Here is a 12843-nt window from a genome sequence, read left to right as displayed (position 1 = left end):
TTTATCCCAGTTTCCTTCTGTTTAAGAAATGTTTTTCAACAGAATCGGCAGAATGAATACACCCCTGATCACACGCAAACAGTTCACTTTCATAGCCACATATAAAACACCTTGTTGTATTCCTTCTCGAATCTACGTGCCCTCTTCCTATCGCCCTTTTCACGAGCAGGCCCAGTGACAATAAATTAGTCAAACCAAAAGCTTACCTTGACTTGGAAGAGTTCCAGTGTTGGATAGTCATAGCCAGCTAGCTAACATAGCATCCTCTGTTTGAGTAGGCGAAAGGAGCTAGCTAAGTAAGTGAACCAAAAACAAAAATTAATGGAAATCTCTCTCTCTGTCTAAAACTGTAGTCTTTCTCTTTGAGTCAACTACTCAGCACATTTTATGCACTGCAGTGCTAGATAGCTGTAGCTCATGCTTTCAGTACTAAATTCATTCTCTGATCCTTTGATTGGGTGGACAACATGTCAGTTCATGCTGAATGAACTCTGAAAACTTCTGGAGGACATCCTCCAAGCTGTCATAATTACTGTGCAAGTTTATGGAAGGGGGAGAGAACCATGAGCCTCCTAGGTTTTGTATTGAAGTCAAGCTAGCGGTCCTCCGGCTCCACCATGGCACTTACCCTACAGAGTGCTGTTGAGGCTACTGTCGACCTTCAGTAAAACTGTTTTAATCAATGATTTGGCAACGGATATATTTTGTCTAGTTATCTAGGAAGGACAACTTCTTAATTTTTATTAAATTCACTGAGGATGGTCCTCCCCTTCCTCCTCTGAGGAGCCTCCACCGGTGTTTGTACAGTACATGGGGTTGCCCAGTCATTGATAAAGGCTTAGTTAGTAACACCAGAAGATAAGGGGAATACGCTGAATCCCAAACATGACAAGCATATTGTGACCTCTGATACAAATACCAGTCTTTTCAGCCCGTCACCCTTAGTCTGGCTTGTCCCAACATAAGATCTGTAATGCATCTTCAACAGTTATGAACATGCAGAGAACACGCTATTTTCTGACTGACCCATATGGACCCACTGAAGACAAGCTCTACTGATTTCAATTAATAAATGAGGGAAATATGGGTAACACATAATTCTATAGCACACCAGACTTGAGTGAATAGAGGATCAACAGCACCAAACAATGGACTAACAAAGCATTCCTCACACAACAGAAGCATTGGCCAATAGAAACTCATTCTGAGGTCACCACCCACTCTCCCTGTTGCCCTGAATGAATGAATGAATACACATCGGGTGAAAAGGACAAGACGTTCAGAGCTCTGGATCCCCTGTTCACTCAAAGCCTGCTGTTCTATTTAATTTAAATTCATTACATAACCAATTGACTAATCCAGCTTGGAGTAACATGTATGAGCTGTTAAGATTCATTTATGCAGATTCTCTGCTACTGTCATGGCCTTCAATAACCCACCAGTCCCAAACCACCACAGAAAAGAGACAACGGTATGTTACACCGAGCAGTGGAAAATGTAAGTCTGTACTCACACATGCATACATTCTGCCCCACTGAGTCGCTCACTCGCAAAATAATCCCACAAACAGGCTCACACAGACTAACACATTTCCTTTACCCACTTGTTGTATACACAGTCACAGTTCATTCCCTCACTCTAGAATGCACACATCTTATCATACACATAGGAGAGGAGGAATACAATCTCCACACCCAAAATTCAAGGCAGGCCTGGCAAAATTTGCAAGCAATCCCAGAAATGCATAAAGACCTAATTTAGTTAGTGAAACGCCACAGACCACAACCCACCAACCTCCTCCAAAACATAGTCACTAAACAAAGCACAGAAGGGCGACTGTGCACCGAAGGGAGAGAAAGAGAGAGAAAGAGAGAGAAAGAGAGAGAAAGAGAGAGAGAAAGAGAGAGAAAGAAGTCTTGGTTCATGTGGACCCCTCCTTGTAAAGCTACTGCTAGTGCTAGCTAGCCCCCTGGCTTATAGGGGTCCAGAGCAAGTGGTGGTCTGGAGGGGTGCATAATAATGAGGGGGTTGTGGGAGGAAGAAGGCCCGTCAGCTGGGGTAGAAGATTGGGTTGATGAGGCCTTGACAGATAGCCATGGAGCAGCATGAGTGCAGGGAGGCTCCCTAATACATTCAGACTGACTGTCACTCAGAGAGGAGAGGGAGAAGTAGAGGGGGAGGGAGGGAAGTAAGAGGGACAGAGAGAGTGTGAGTGAAAAAGATAGGGAGTGTGAGGGCGAAAGGACACGAGAGGGAAGGGGGAGGAAGGGAGATCCTTGTTACACTAACCTTATCAGAAACTGCATACAGTGCATAATGCAGTGAAGTGTGAGCAATGCAATTTACAGAACTGCTTGAAATCTAGAATTGGAGGTTGGTAATGTCACAAACCAACAAAAGACCTACTCCATCCCCCACTGACACACTCCCTCAACTCATTCATACAAAGAAACAAACATCATTAAAATGTTCAACAGCAATGCCATAAGGTCATAAAAGTTTACATTAATCTGGTTAGAAACAAACAGGAGAAGCTGGTCAACTGTGATTTAAGTAAGCCAGGGACAGTCTGACACCATAACATTGAACCTGGTCCCAAACATAGCTAAATCCCCCAATAGAGGGAGAAGTAGTTAGAAGGGAATGAGGGGGAGATGATCCCAGCCTAATTCCTGAAGACAGTCGGAAGATTCACCACCAGATAAACTCGCCACACACACACACACACTCCGCTTCACCCCTCCCATCCCCGATCACTCCCTTCTTACCTTTTCATCTTCTCCCTTCTTGCCTTTAAGCAGCAGTGTGTCTATGTGCTTAGACATCCCTGCCAGGAGGACTATAGCTAGTGGAGACAGCAGAAACACCTCTAGTCTACTCCACACTGGGCAGTCAGGTGCCCTGCATTGACTCTAGGTATTGCATTTCTTATCAGCTTAATTCAACAGACTGCTGCTGCAGCTCTGGCTGTCAAGGTCAGACACAGACTCAAGCACTGCACGGCTGCTACTACTAATACTGTTAAATAAACTAGTGTAAACACACTGCTAATGAGGCTGAACAGACTGTCTGGTTATGTGAGCATTAACTAGTCTAGCACTAATTCACTGGCAGTGTTGAGAAGACTGGAGTAGCGGTCTAATGCACTGCATCTCAGTGCTCGAGGCGTCACTACAGACACCCTGATTCGAATCCAGGCTGTATCACAACCGGCCGTGATTTGGAATCCCATAAGGCGGTGCACAATTGGCCCAGCGTCATTGTAAATAAGAATGTTCTTAACTGAATTGCCTAGTTAAATAAAAGGTCAAAATAAAACATTTAATTTCAACAAGCCAGTATCAATTATCATTATCCCAACATCAAATACTAGCTGTTTTCATGGAACAGCCTTTCATGGCCATTATGTAAATTTCCCTGTTGTATTACATTTCTCCTTGACTCCTGCTTTATTGTATTTTGTCTCCCAGACAGCACAATTGCTGGCTCAGTCTCTTACAGTGATGATACAGACAGAAACCTGAGCCCCAACTAGACTAGCCTTTGATGAAACTATTCTGTCCTCACCCCTGCTGCTGCTTCTCCTAAGCAAGACATCCTACACAGATATATACAGTGCATTCAGAAAGTATTCAGACCCATTGACTTTTTCCAAATGTTATGTTACTGCCTTATTTTAAAATATATTAAATTGTCCACCCCCCTTATCTACACACAATACCACATAATGACAAAGCAAAAACAAGTTTAGAAATGTCTGCTAATGTATTAAAAATAAAAAGCTGAAATATCACATTTACATAAGTATTCAAACCCTTTACTCAGTACTTTGTTGAAGCACCTTTGGCAGCGTTTACAGCCTCAAGTCTTCTTAGGTATGACACTACAAGCTTGGCACACCTGTATTTGGGGGGTTTCTCCCATTCCCTCTGTAGATCCTCTCAAGCTTTATCAGGTTGGATGGGGAGAGTTGCTGCACAACTATTTTCAGGTCTCGCCAGAGATGTTCGATCTGGGCCACTCATGGACATTCAGATACTTGTCCCGAAGCCACTCCTGTGTTGTCTTGGCTGTGTGCTTAGTGTTGTTGTCTTGTTGGAAGGTGTACGTTCTCCCCAGTCTGAGGTCCTGGGCAGGTTAAGGATCTCTATACTTTCTCCATTCATCTTTCCCTCAATCCTGACTAGTTTCCCAGTCCTTGCCGCTGAAAAACAACCCCAAGCATGATGCTGCCACCACCATGCTTCACCGTAGGGATGGTGCCAGGTTTCCTCCAGACGTGACGCTTGGCATTCAGGCCAGAGTTCAATCTTGGTTTCATTAAACCGGAGAACCTGGTTTCTCATGGTCTGAGTCTTTCAGTGCCTTTTGGTAAACTCCAAGCAGGCTGTCATGTGCCTTTTACTGAAGAGTGGCTTCTGTCTGGCCACTCTACCATAAAGGCCTGATTGGTGGAGAGCTGCAGAGATGGTTGTCCTTCTGGAAGGTTCTCCCATCTCCACAGAGGAACTCTGGAGCTCTGTCACCTCCTTGACCAAGGCCCTTCTCCCCTGATTGCTCAGTTTGGAGGGGCGGCCAGCTCGAGAAGAGTCATGGTGGTTCCAAACTTCTTCCATTTAAGAAGGATGGAGGCCACTGTGTTCTTGTGCCTTCAAAGCTGCAAACATTTTTTGGTAACCTTCCCCTGATCCGTGACTCGGAACAAACCTGTCAAGGAGCTCTGAAATGCACTGTCAATTGTAGGATGTTATATAGACAGGTGTGCCTTTCCAAATCATGTCCAATCATTTGAATTTACCACAGGTGGACTCTTATCAAGTTGTTGAAACATCAAGGACAATCAATGGAAACAGGATGCACCTGAGCTCAATTGAGTCTTATCGCAAATTGTCTGAATACTTAAAGTACCAGTCAAAAGTTGACACACCTATTCATTCAAAGGTTTCTTTATTTTTACTATTTTCTACATTGTAGAATAATAATAGCGAAGACGTCAAAACACATATGGAATCATGTAGTAACTGAAAGTGTTATACTAATATATTTGATATTTCTCAAAATAGCCACCCTTTGCCTTGATGACAGCTTTGCACACTCCTGGCATTCTCTCAACCAGCTTCACCTGGAATGCTTTTCCAACAGGCTTGAAATAGTTCACACATATACTGAGCACTTTTTGGCTGCTTTTCCTTCACTCTCTGGTCCAAATCATCTCAATTGGGTTGAGGTTGGGTGATTGTGGAGGCCAGGTCATCTGATGCAGCACTCAATCACTCTCCTTCTTGGTCAAATAGCCCTTACACAGCCTGGAGGTGTGTTTGGACATGGTCCTGTTGAAAAACAAATGAAAGTCCCACCATGCACAAACCAGGTGGGATGGCGTATTGCTGCAGAATGTTGTGGTAGCCATGCTGGTTTAGTGTGCCTTGAATTCTAAATAAATCACGACAGTGTCACCAGCAAAGCACCCGCACGCTTCACGGTGGGAACAACACGTGACGATCATACATTCACTTACTCTGCATCTCACAAAGACAGGGCGGTTGGAATCAAAAATCTCAAATTTGGACTCAGCAGACCAAAAGGACAGATTTCCAACGGTCTAATGTTCATTGCTTGTGTTGGCCCAACCAAGTCTCTTCTTCTTATTGGTCTCCTTTAGTAGTGGTTTCTTCGCAGAAATTCAACCATGAAGTCCTGATTCACACAGTCTCCTCTGAACAGTTGATGTTGAGATGTGTCTGTTATTGAACTCTGAAGCATTTATTTGGGCTGCAATCAGAGGCGCAGTTAACTCTAATGAACTTATCCTCTGCAGCAGAGGTAACAGTCTTCCTTTCCTGTGGCCATTCTCATGAGAGGAGTACTTGATGGTTTTTGCGACTGCACTTGAACAAACGTTCAAAGTTCTTGAAATTTCTCGCATTAAAGTAAGAGACTGTTGTTGCTATTTGATCATTTGAGCTGTTCTTGCCATAATATGGACTATTTTCTGTATACCACCCCTACCTTGTCACAACACAACTGACTGGCTCAAACGCATGAAGGAAAGAAATTCCACAAATTAACTTTTTTTAAAGGCACACTTGTTAATTGCAATGCATTCCAGGTGACTACCTCATGAAGCTGGTTGAGAGAATGCCAAGAGTGTGCAAAGCTGTCACGAAGGCAAAGAGTGGCTCTTTGAAGAATCTCAAATAAATAAATATATATATAGTTTTGTTTAACATTTTTTTTGTTGCTACATGATTCCATGTGTTATTTCATAGTTGTGATGTCTTCACTATTCTACAATGTAGAAAATAGTAAAAATAAAAGGAAAACCCTGGAATGAGTAGGTGTCCAAACTTTTGACTGGTACTGTATGCAAATATGGTATCTGTTTATTTTGAATACATTTGCCAAAATTGATAACCTGTTTTTTTGCTTTGTCATTATGGGGTATTATGTGTAGATTAAAACATATTTAATACATTTTAGAATAAGGCTGTAACGTAACAAATGTGGAGAAAGTCAAGGTGTCTGAATACTTTCCGAATGCACTGTAGGTGATGCAACAAGGACTTGCCATTGCTTCAAATCATCCTACAATGGTTGGATATAAAGGGGAGTGTTCTGTGCTGGAGACACACTTCCTCTTCTGGACAACAAGCCTGTGAGATTCTGATAGAACACAAACATTCCAAGCGACCCGCCTTGCCCACACCCACTCAAGGGAGACAGAAGTTTACTACTGCTGTGTCACCTTAAAATGGTACTACAGTCATTCCAGTCTCCTCCTCCACCTCTCAAAAATGTTCACATTAGCCCTGTGTGTCAACACCATCACTATGCTACCGGATGTTTGTGCTTTCACTCCCCTAAGTGTCTAACTCTATGCTGTGCCACACAAAATGGATGATGTCAGCTGTAAATAATAGTAACAAAGCTTACCAAACCACCCCCAACATAGCTCCCCTGGCTTCTTCATTTTCCTGTAGATGCTTGGTTTCCATGGACAACCCAGAGAACTGTACACTGGCAAAAAGGATGTGTTGCACATAAAGCAACAGGTCAAAACTGAGGTAAGTTAGTCATCTAGGTAAGTACTTAAACAGCAACAAACTGGTTACAGTAAATGGAAAGAGGGGGCTTGTGTATGTGAGATGTCCAGAGTCAGACTGTTTTAAAAACACTTGTTTTGACCATCAGACACAAGGCAAATGAAAACAGTGACCCAACTGTGGAGTGTGAATATTATGATTTCCCATTGTAGCCAATTCAGTTGCAGTAATTCCATTACTGATTTTTTGTCATTTCGTTACCAATTTGGAACTCCAATGTGAATTGTCTGCATGCAAATTGTGATATTCCAAACGACGAGCTATTGTGGTGAAATATAGCGATGCATAAAGTCAGCAGCTGTCTGCCTCTCCATCTAGCCAACTACCGCTGTATCTATATTGCATTTAGACTTGAAATTTAAATAACACTTTTTTTTGGTTGAAACAATTAGTTTTTCCTTATCTTTCATTGCGGGTGTTGAAAACCAGTACTTTCTGATGATGTCAGTTTCATGGACAGATGCAACTACTCAGTTTCCCAAGCTATACTAGCCTCCCTCCACAGCAACCATCTGAACCTGAATGATGCCTGGGCAGTGGTCACTGCCTGAAGGCATAGGAGGTTCTGAAAGGAGTGACACCCAACAGTGTCCATATAACCGGTCTCTGTCATGTCATCAATCTGGTAGGTAAGACCTGGCAGCACAACAAATACTTCTCTGAAGCTGCATCACTTGTGACATGGAAGAGATCTGTCTCCTTCAAGAAGCCTGACAGAAAGAAAAGATGGGTGAGCTTCCTCATTATGAAGGAGTTTGTGCAGGCCAAGGCTCCTCCTGAAACAGTGAGCTCCAGATGGAATAGCTGTTTTGAGGCAGGGAAGTAACATGCAGCGCATGTTCATCTGTAAAGAGAGTTTGTTGGCAGAAACATCATCCCAGGCAGTCACAAACATCCTCAGCCAGCTGGAAACAGAGGAGAAGGCGCAGGCCCTCACTGTCAAGCTAACCTTTATCTCAGAGGGTTGCTCCAAACTGATGACAACTCTGTCAACCCTGGAAGGAACCCACCACAGCAGTGTCTGCATACAAATGTCAAAGGATCTGGGCTCTTACCTAGTGAATGGAACTGCAAAAACATGTGGGTATGGTGCCAAGACCGCTCCATGATGCATGCTACACATCCAGCCAGAGAGGTCTACAGGCAGGCTCCAGCCATGAAAAAGCAGATTGAAGCCTGCACACAACTGAAACCCATGGCAAGCCCATCAACAGAGCTCAGTGAAGAATGGATTGCCTATCAGCACTGTGTGTCCAGTGAGCCCTCACCTGCTTTGGAGCTTGTTGATTACTGGAGGGGCCTGAGTGTGAGAGCTGAGTCCCAAGAGTTGCAGAAGTGGCAGTGCCCTACATCTACTTCCCAGTCAGCTCAGTCGACTGTGAGAGGAGTTTCAGCAAATACAAGACTCTACTCACAGACAAGCGAGAGGCACTCACCGAGCTCAACACAAAGAGAATGACAATCATGTACTTCAATGGAGATGTCTGTGATAGATGGAAAACTTATAATGAACAGACATAGCAGCTCATAAGGTAGTTCCATAGGTTGACTATTGCTGCATTATTGCCTAGATTCTTGCATGAATCGATTTTTAAATGTATTTATAATGAAACACTTATGTGAAGCACTTTATTTAAACAAAAAACAATATATGCTAAGTTTAGTTTTTTTTTTACATAAGTATAACTCTAGGTTTTGCATATTGCTTGCTGCATTGTTGCCTAGATTCTTGCATTACTTTTTTTCATTTATAATCAGACACTCAGTAGAACTCTGTATTGAAGCACTTGCTTAGATTTTTTAAAAATAGTGCAATGTTGTGTTGCATCATTACAATTGTACGGTTATATCTTATTATATTGTCAACGTTTTATTCATTCACATTATTAGACACACTTTCTGATGATAAAATTAGCGTAAATCGTATAACACAGAAAGAATTTAAATGGAAAAAACAGAATTTGGACAAGACATCTGAGGGATTTCATAGGGCCCTACTGACTAATGGCCAGACTAAAGCCAGTCACTGTTTGGAAGTAACATGTCAGGATCTCATGTCTATGGCAGCGCTGAACAGAGACGTGCTAAGGGCATGTGACTGCGCCTCTTACATGATCTGATATGCTAATCTTAAATATCCAGTCAACAATGCAGTCAAAGGGACCACACAATCTCCCTCTCCTTTAGTATCATCACTGCCTAACTTTGTCTGGCTGACCTTGTGACTTTTGGTTCTAGTGTTGTCATGAAACCAGTATTGCGATACTATGACACCAGATTTTCCTTGGCAGAAAATAAAACAAAGCAGACTGAACTCTATGGTCCTTTAAAACCTACTTTTGTAAATTAGCCTGCAAAATAAACAAATGTGACTCTGGGTCACAACACAAGGCTGTTTTTTCCAACATTAGAACTGTTTTCCTCAAACTTTGTCCGCTTCATGTTGTTTCTTTTGCTTCCTTACTTCCTAGTATTCTGATAGTGTGACAACACTAATAGGTCCTGTATTTGTGCAGCAAATCAATCCAATATATTCAAATGAGGTACTGTAACAAAGGCACAAGGAGAAGGCAGAGATTCCTCTTGCCTCATGCCAGGGTCACACTGACTGTTGCCGTTTTGAATTTGCTGGACGTCCAGTCATTCCAGATGGAGCAGTCCAGCAGGTTACTACTGTCCAGTCATTTCAACTTCGGTGATGCATTTGCCATGCAGCGAACCATCCACAGGAAATTGTTTCTAAAGTTACTTTGTACTACTATTTCAATACACTCTATAAAGGATAGCTCTGGGTCTGCTGCCAGTCTCAATTAACAGGTTTAGGAAAAAGAGCAAGAAGAAAGTCAGGACAAGGTAGCCAAACAAGAATGATTAGCTGAACATGATAGGCCTTGTATTGAGAGCCAGGACTTCCCTGAGAGGCAGACAATGTGTTGCCAATCAGATCCCTGGTAGTAAGTAAATGACACTGAAGGCGAAAATGAAAGCAAAAAGCAAATACAAATTCTAAGATACTTCAACAACAAAAAAGGTCTACTACTGATGTCATTAACACGACCTAGAGTGTAATTTCCTAATAAATTATTTGGAAATAGATGATTAGGCTATTCATTTTGGATGATGGATATGATACAGGTCAAATGTCTGGACAGTGAGACGTATATTTTTTTTTGCGATAGCGGCATGGCTGATCAATGTAAAGGAATTAGGCCTACATCTCAACCTCAATTATTAATCACAAGCAACCACTACCAGATGCTTGAATGGCATACAGAACGTTCAATTATGCTGGGAATAATGTTTCGCCACGCGGGGTGCCACAGGCCTGCCAAACTAGCAACTCATGTGATGGACCAGGTGCAGATTTTGCATCAAAACGTTCTCGAGCATCATATTACAGTTCACCTTGCCTGTGCGCAAATACAATTAGCATTGGAGAAATTAAAGACCTCACGTGCCATTTCAAACACTGGTTTGTCGAAAAGCCGCAAAACAAACAGCTGAGCTGGGCAAATGCATCCACCATCACAAGGTTAGTCAATTTTTATTTATGTATTTTTTATTTCACCTTTATTTAACCAGGTAGGCAAGTTGAGAACAAGTTCTCATTTACAATTGCGACCTGGCCAAGATAAAGCAAAGCAGTTCGACACATACAACGACACAGAGTTACACATGGAGTAAAATATTTACCTGCTTCTTGTCAAAATGATCCCTTTCCGCACCTAAATTTGTTTCGGTCATTTTGGTTTTCACCCTTGAAGGCACCCGTCGTATGGAATTCATCCTCGCGTCTTGGAAGCCGGTTAAACTCTTAAAGGATATTCGACATATGGAGTGTTTGTAACAAATTCCCACTAGAGGAAAATGTTATGTTATAAAACCAGTGAAACTATTTATCTCCTTCAAGTTTTTGGTAGAAGCAATGCACAAACAACCGGTTCCAGGCGTTAGACGTCTACGAGTGACATTTGAAGGCAGCGAACTTAACCAGATGAGGAAAAAGCGAAATGAATGTAACGTTTCTTTTTACGTGGGGATCGTCGTCTACGGAGGATACCACAGTAGTTCTCACATAGAATCACGGGGGGAGCCCATGCTACAGGGAGACCGTTTACGTCACTCATGAAGTAGGCTATTAAAATGGCACGGGTTTATTTTTCATCACCTCACAACTGAAATGTTATTATAAGACTACAGAGCTGTTGTGATGATATAGCTGGCGTTTTATCAGCAGCCCAATGGAAGCCCTTTCCCGCCCCCCCAAAAACAAATCTGACTACGCGTTATGAAATAGTAAATCAGAATTATGAGATAGTAAGTCATAATTATCAGATAGTAAGTTATAATTATGAGATAGTAATACATTATTATGAGATCGTAGGTCATTATTATGAGATAGTAAGTCATTATTATGAGATACGTTTAGGCGATCTGTATCACATGAATCCAATGTGCACTTTGCATCAGGCCCTCCAACTTTCAAGGGTAACCTTATGTATATATTATCGTCAATCACACGTGTGAGTGTGCATGTGTGTATTAATGGATTGGAGAGTTTTGTTGATGTGTGTTGGTGCCTGTTGGATGACATCAGATTTAATAAATTCATGAAATCCATTAATGGGGCAATCTGGGATTTGTACATCCATTTTTGGACTTATTATTAATATATAGCTATTGATTCTTGAATAAATGCCTCATGAGCAATGGTCTTACCCCATCAGAACTCAAAATATAAGGTTGTTTTACTCCGTTATTTGTAAACAATGTCATTGTAAACAAACACTTTATAGTTTCAAAACATGTTTAAAACTATAATTTTGATCTGGAGGGTCAGTAATTGCATCCATATGTGAGAGTCCTTGCATCTCTATATTTGGGAGTGGTTACATTTCTCGAGCCCCATTCCTCAGCTGTTTAACAAAATAAGGTGTCGGCGAAGGCGCTTTGTTTTTGTTTGAATACCAGATTGCCCCTTTAAAAGGCTAGCCCTGCAGGACTATTCAAAGATCTTATCTGTCAGGAAGATATCAGTTAGGGCTATTCAAAGATCTTATCTGTCAGGAAGATATCAGTTTGTCTCAGTGGATGGTTTGTCCTCTGACAAATCAGTGGTAAGTTTCAGTGTTCCTCAAGGTTCCGTTTTAGGACCACTATTGTTTTCACTATATATTCTAACTCTTGGTGATGTAATTTTGAAACACAATGTCAACTTTCACTGCTATGTGGACGACACACAGCTGTACATTTAGATGAAACATGGTGATGCCCCAAAATTGCCTACCATCGAAGCCTGTGCTTCAGACATAAGGAAGTGGATGACAGCAGATGTTTTACTTTTAAATTTGGTCAAAATAGAGATGCTTGTTCTAGGTCCAAAGAAACAACGAGATCTGCTGTTTGTTGTGACAATTCATCTTGATGGTTGTACAGTCATCTCAAATAAAACTGCGAAGGACCTCGGCGTTACTCTGGACCCTGATCTCTCTTTTGACGAACATATCAAGTATATTTTAAGGACATCTTTTTTTCCATCTTTGTAACATTGCAAAAATCTGAAACGTTTTCTAAAAAATAATATGCAGAAAAGCTAATCCATGCTTTTGTCACTTAGACTACTACAATGCTCTACTTTCCGGCTACCTGGATAAAGCATTAAATAAACTTCACTTAATGCTAAATGCGAGTAATATCATTTTATCATATTACTCCAGGCTGATTTCAAGGTTTTACTGCT

General features: G+C 41.7%; 1 protein-coding gene across 5 annotated transcripts in view; it reads right to left on the bottom strand.

The window, feature by feature from the left end:
- LOC118393235 (huntingtin-interacting protein 1-related protein-like) overlaps nt 1-11212 on the bottom strand; it is a 33465-nt gene extending 22253 nt beyond the window's left edge. Inside the window, exon 1 of one of the 5 annotated variants that reach the window (XM_035785723.2) lies at nt 10797-11212. In XM_035785723.2, the coding sequence (XP_035641616.1) occupies nt 10797-10889 (93 nt within the window). In that variant the 5' untranslated portion in view covers nt 10890-11212. Of the gene's footprint in view, nt 1-2768; nt 2893-10796 lie in introns of those variants that run through there. The other 4 variants (XM_035785722.2, XM_035785725.2, XM_035785724.2 and 1 more) reach the window with 4 other exon arrangements.
- Between the last annotated feature and the right edge of the window lie 1631 nt (nt 11213-12843).

The sequence above is a fragment of the Oncorhynchus keta genome, chromosome 14 (assembly GCF_023373465.1).
Source record: "Oncorhynchus keta strain PuntledgeMale-10-30-2019 chromosome 14, Oket_V2, whole genome shotgun sequence".
Taxonomy (NCBI): domain Eukaryota; kingdom Metazoa; phylum Chordata; class Actinopteri; order Salmoniformes; family Salmonidae; genus Oncorhynchus; species Oncorhynchus keta.
The sequence above is the reverse complement of the archived record's forward strand: the minus strand, read 5'-3'. Positions and strand labels throughout refer to the sequence as shown.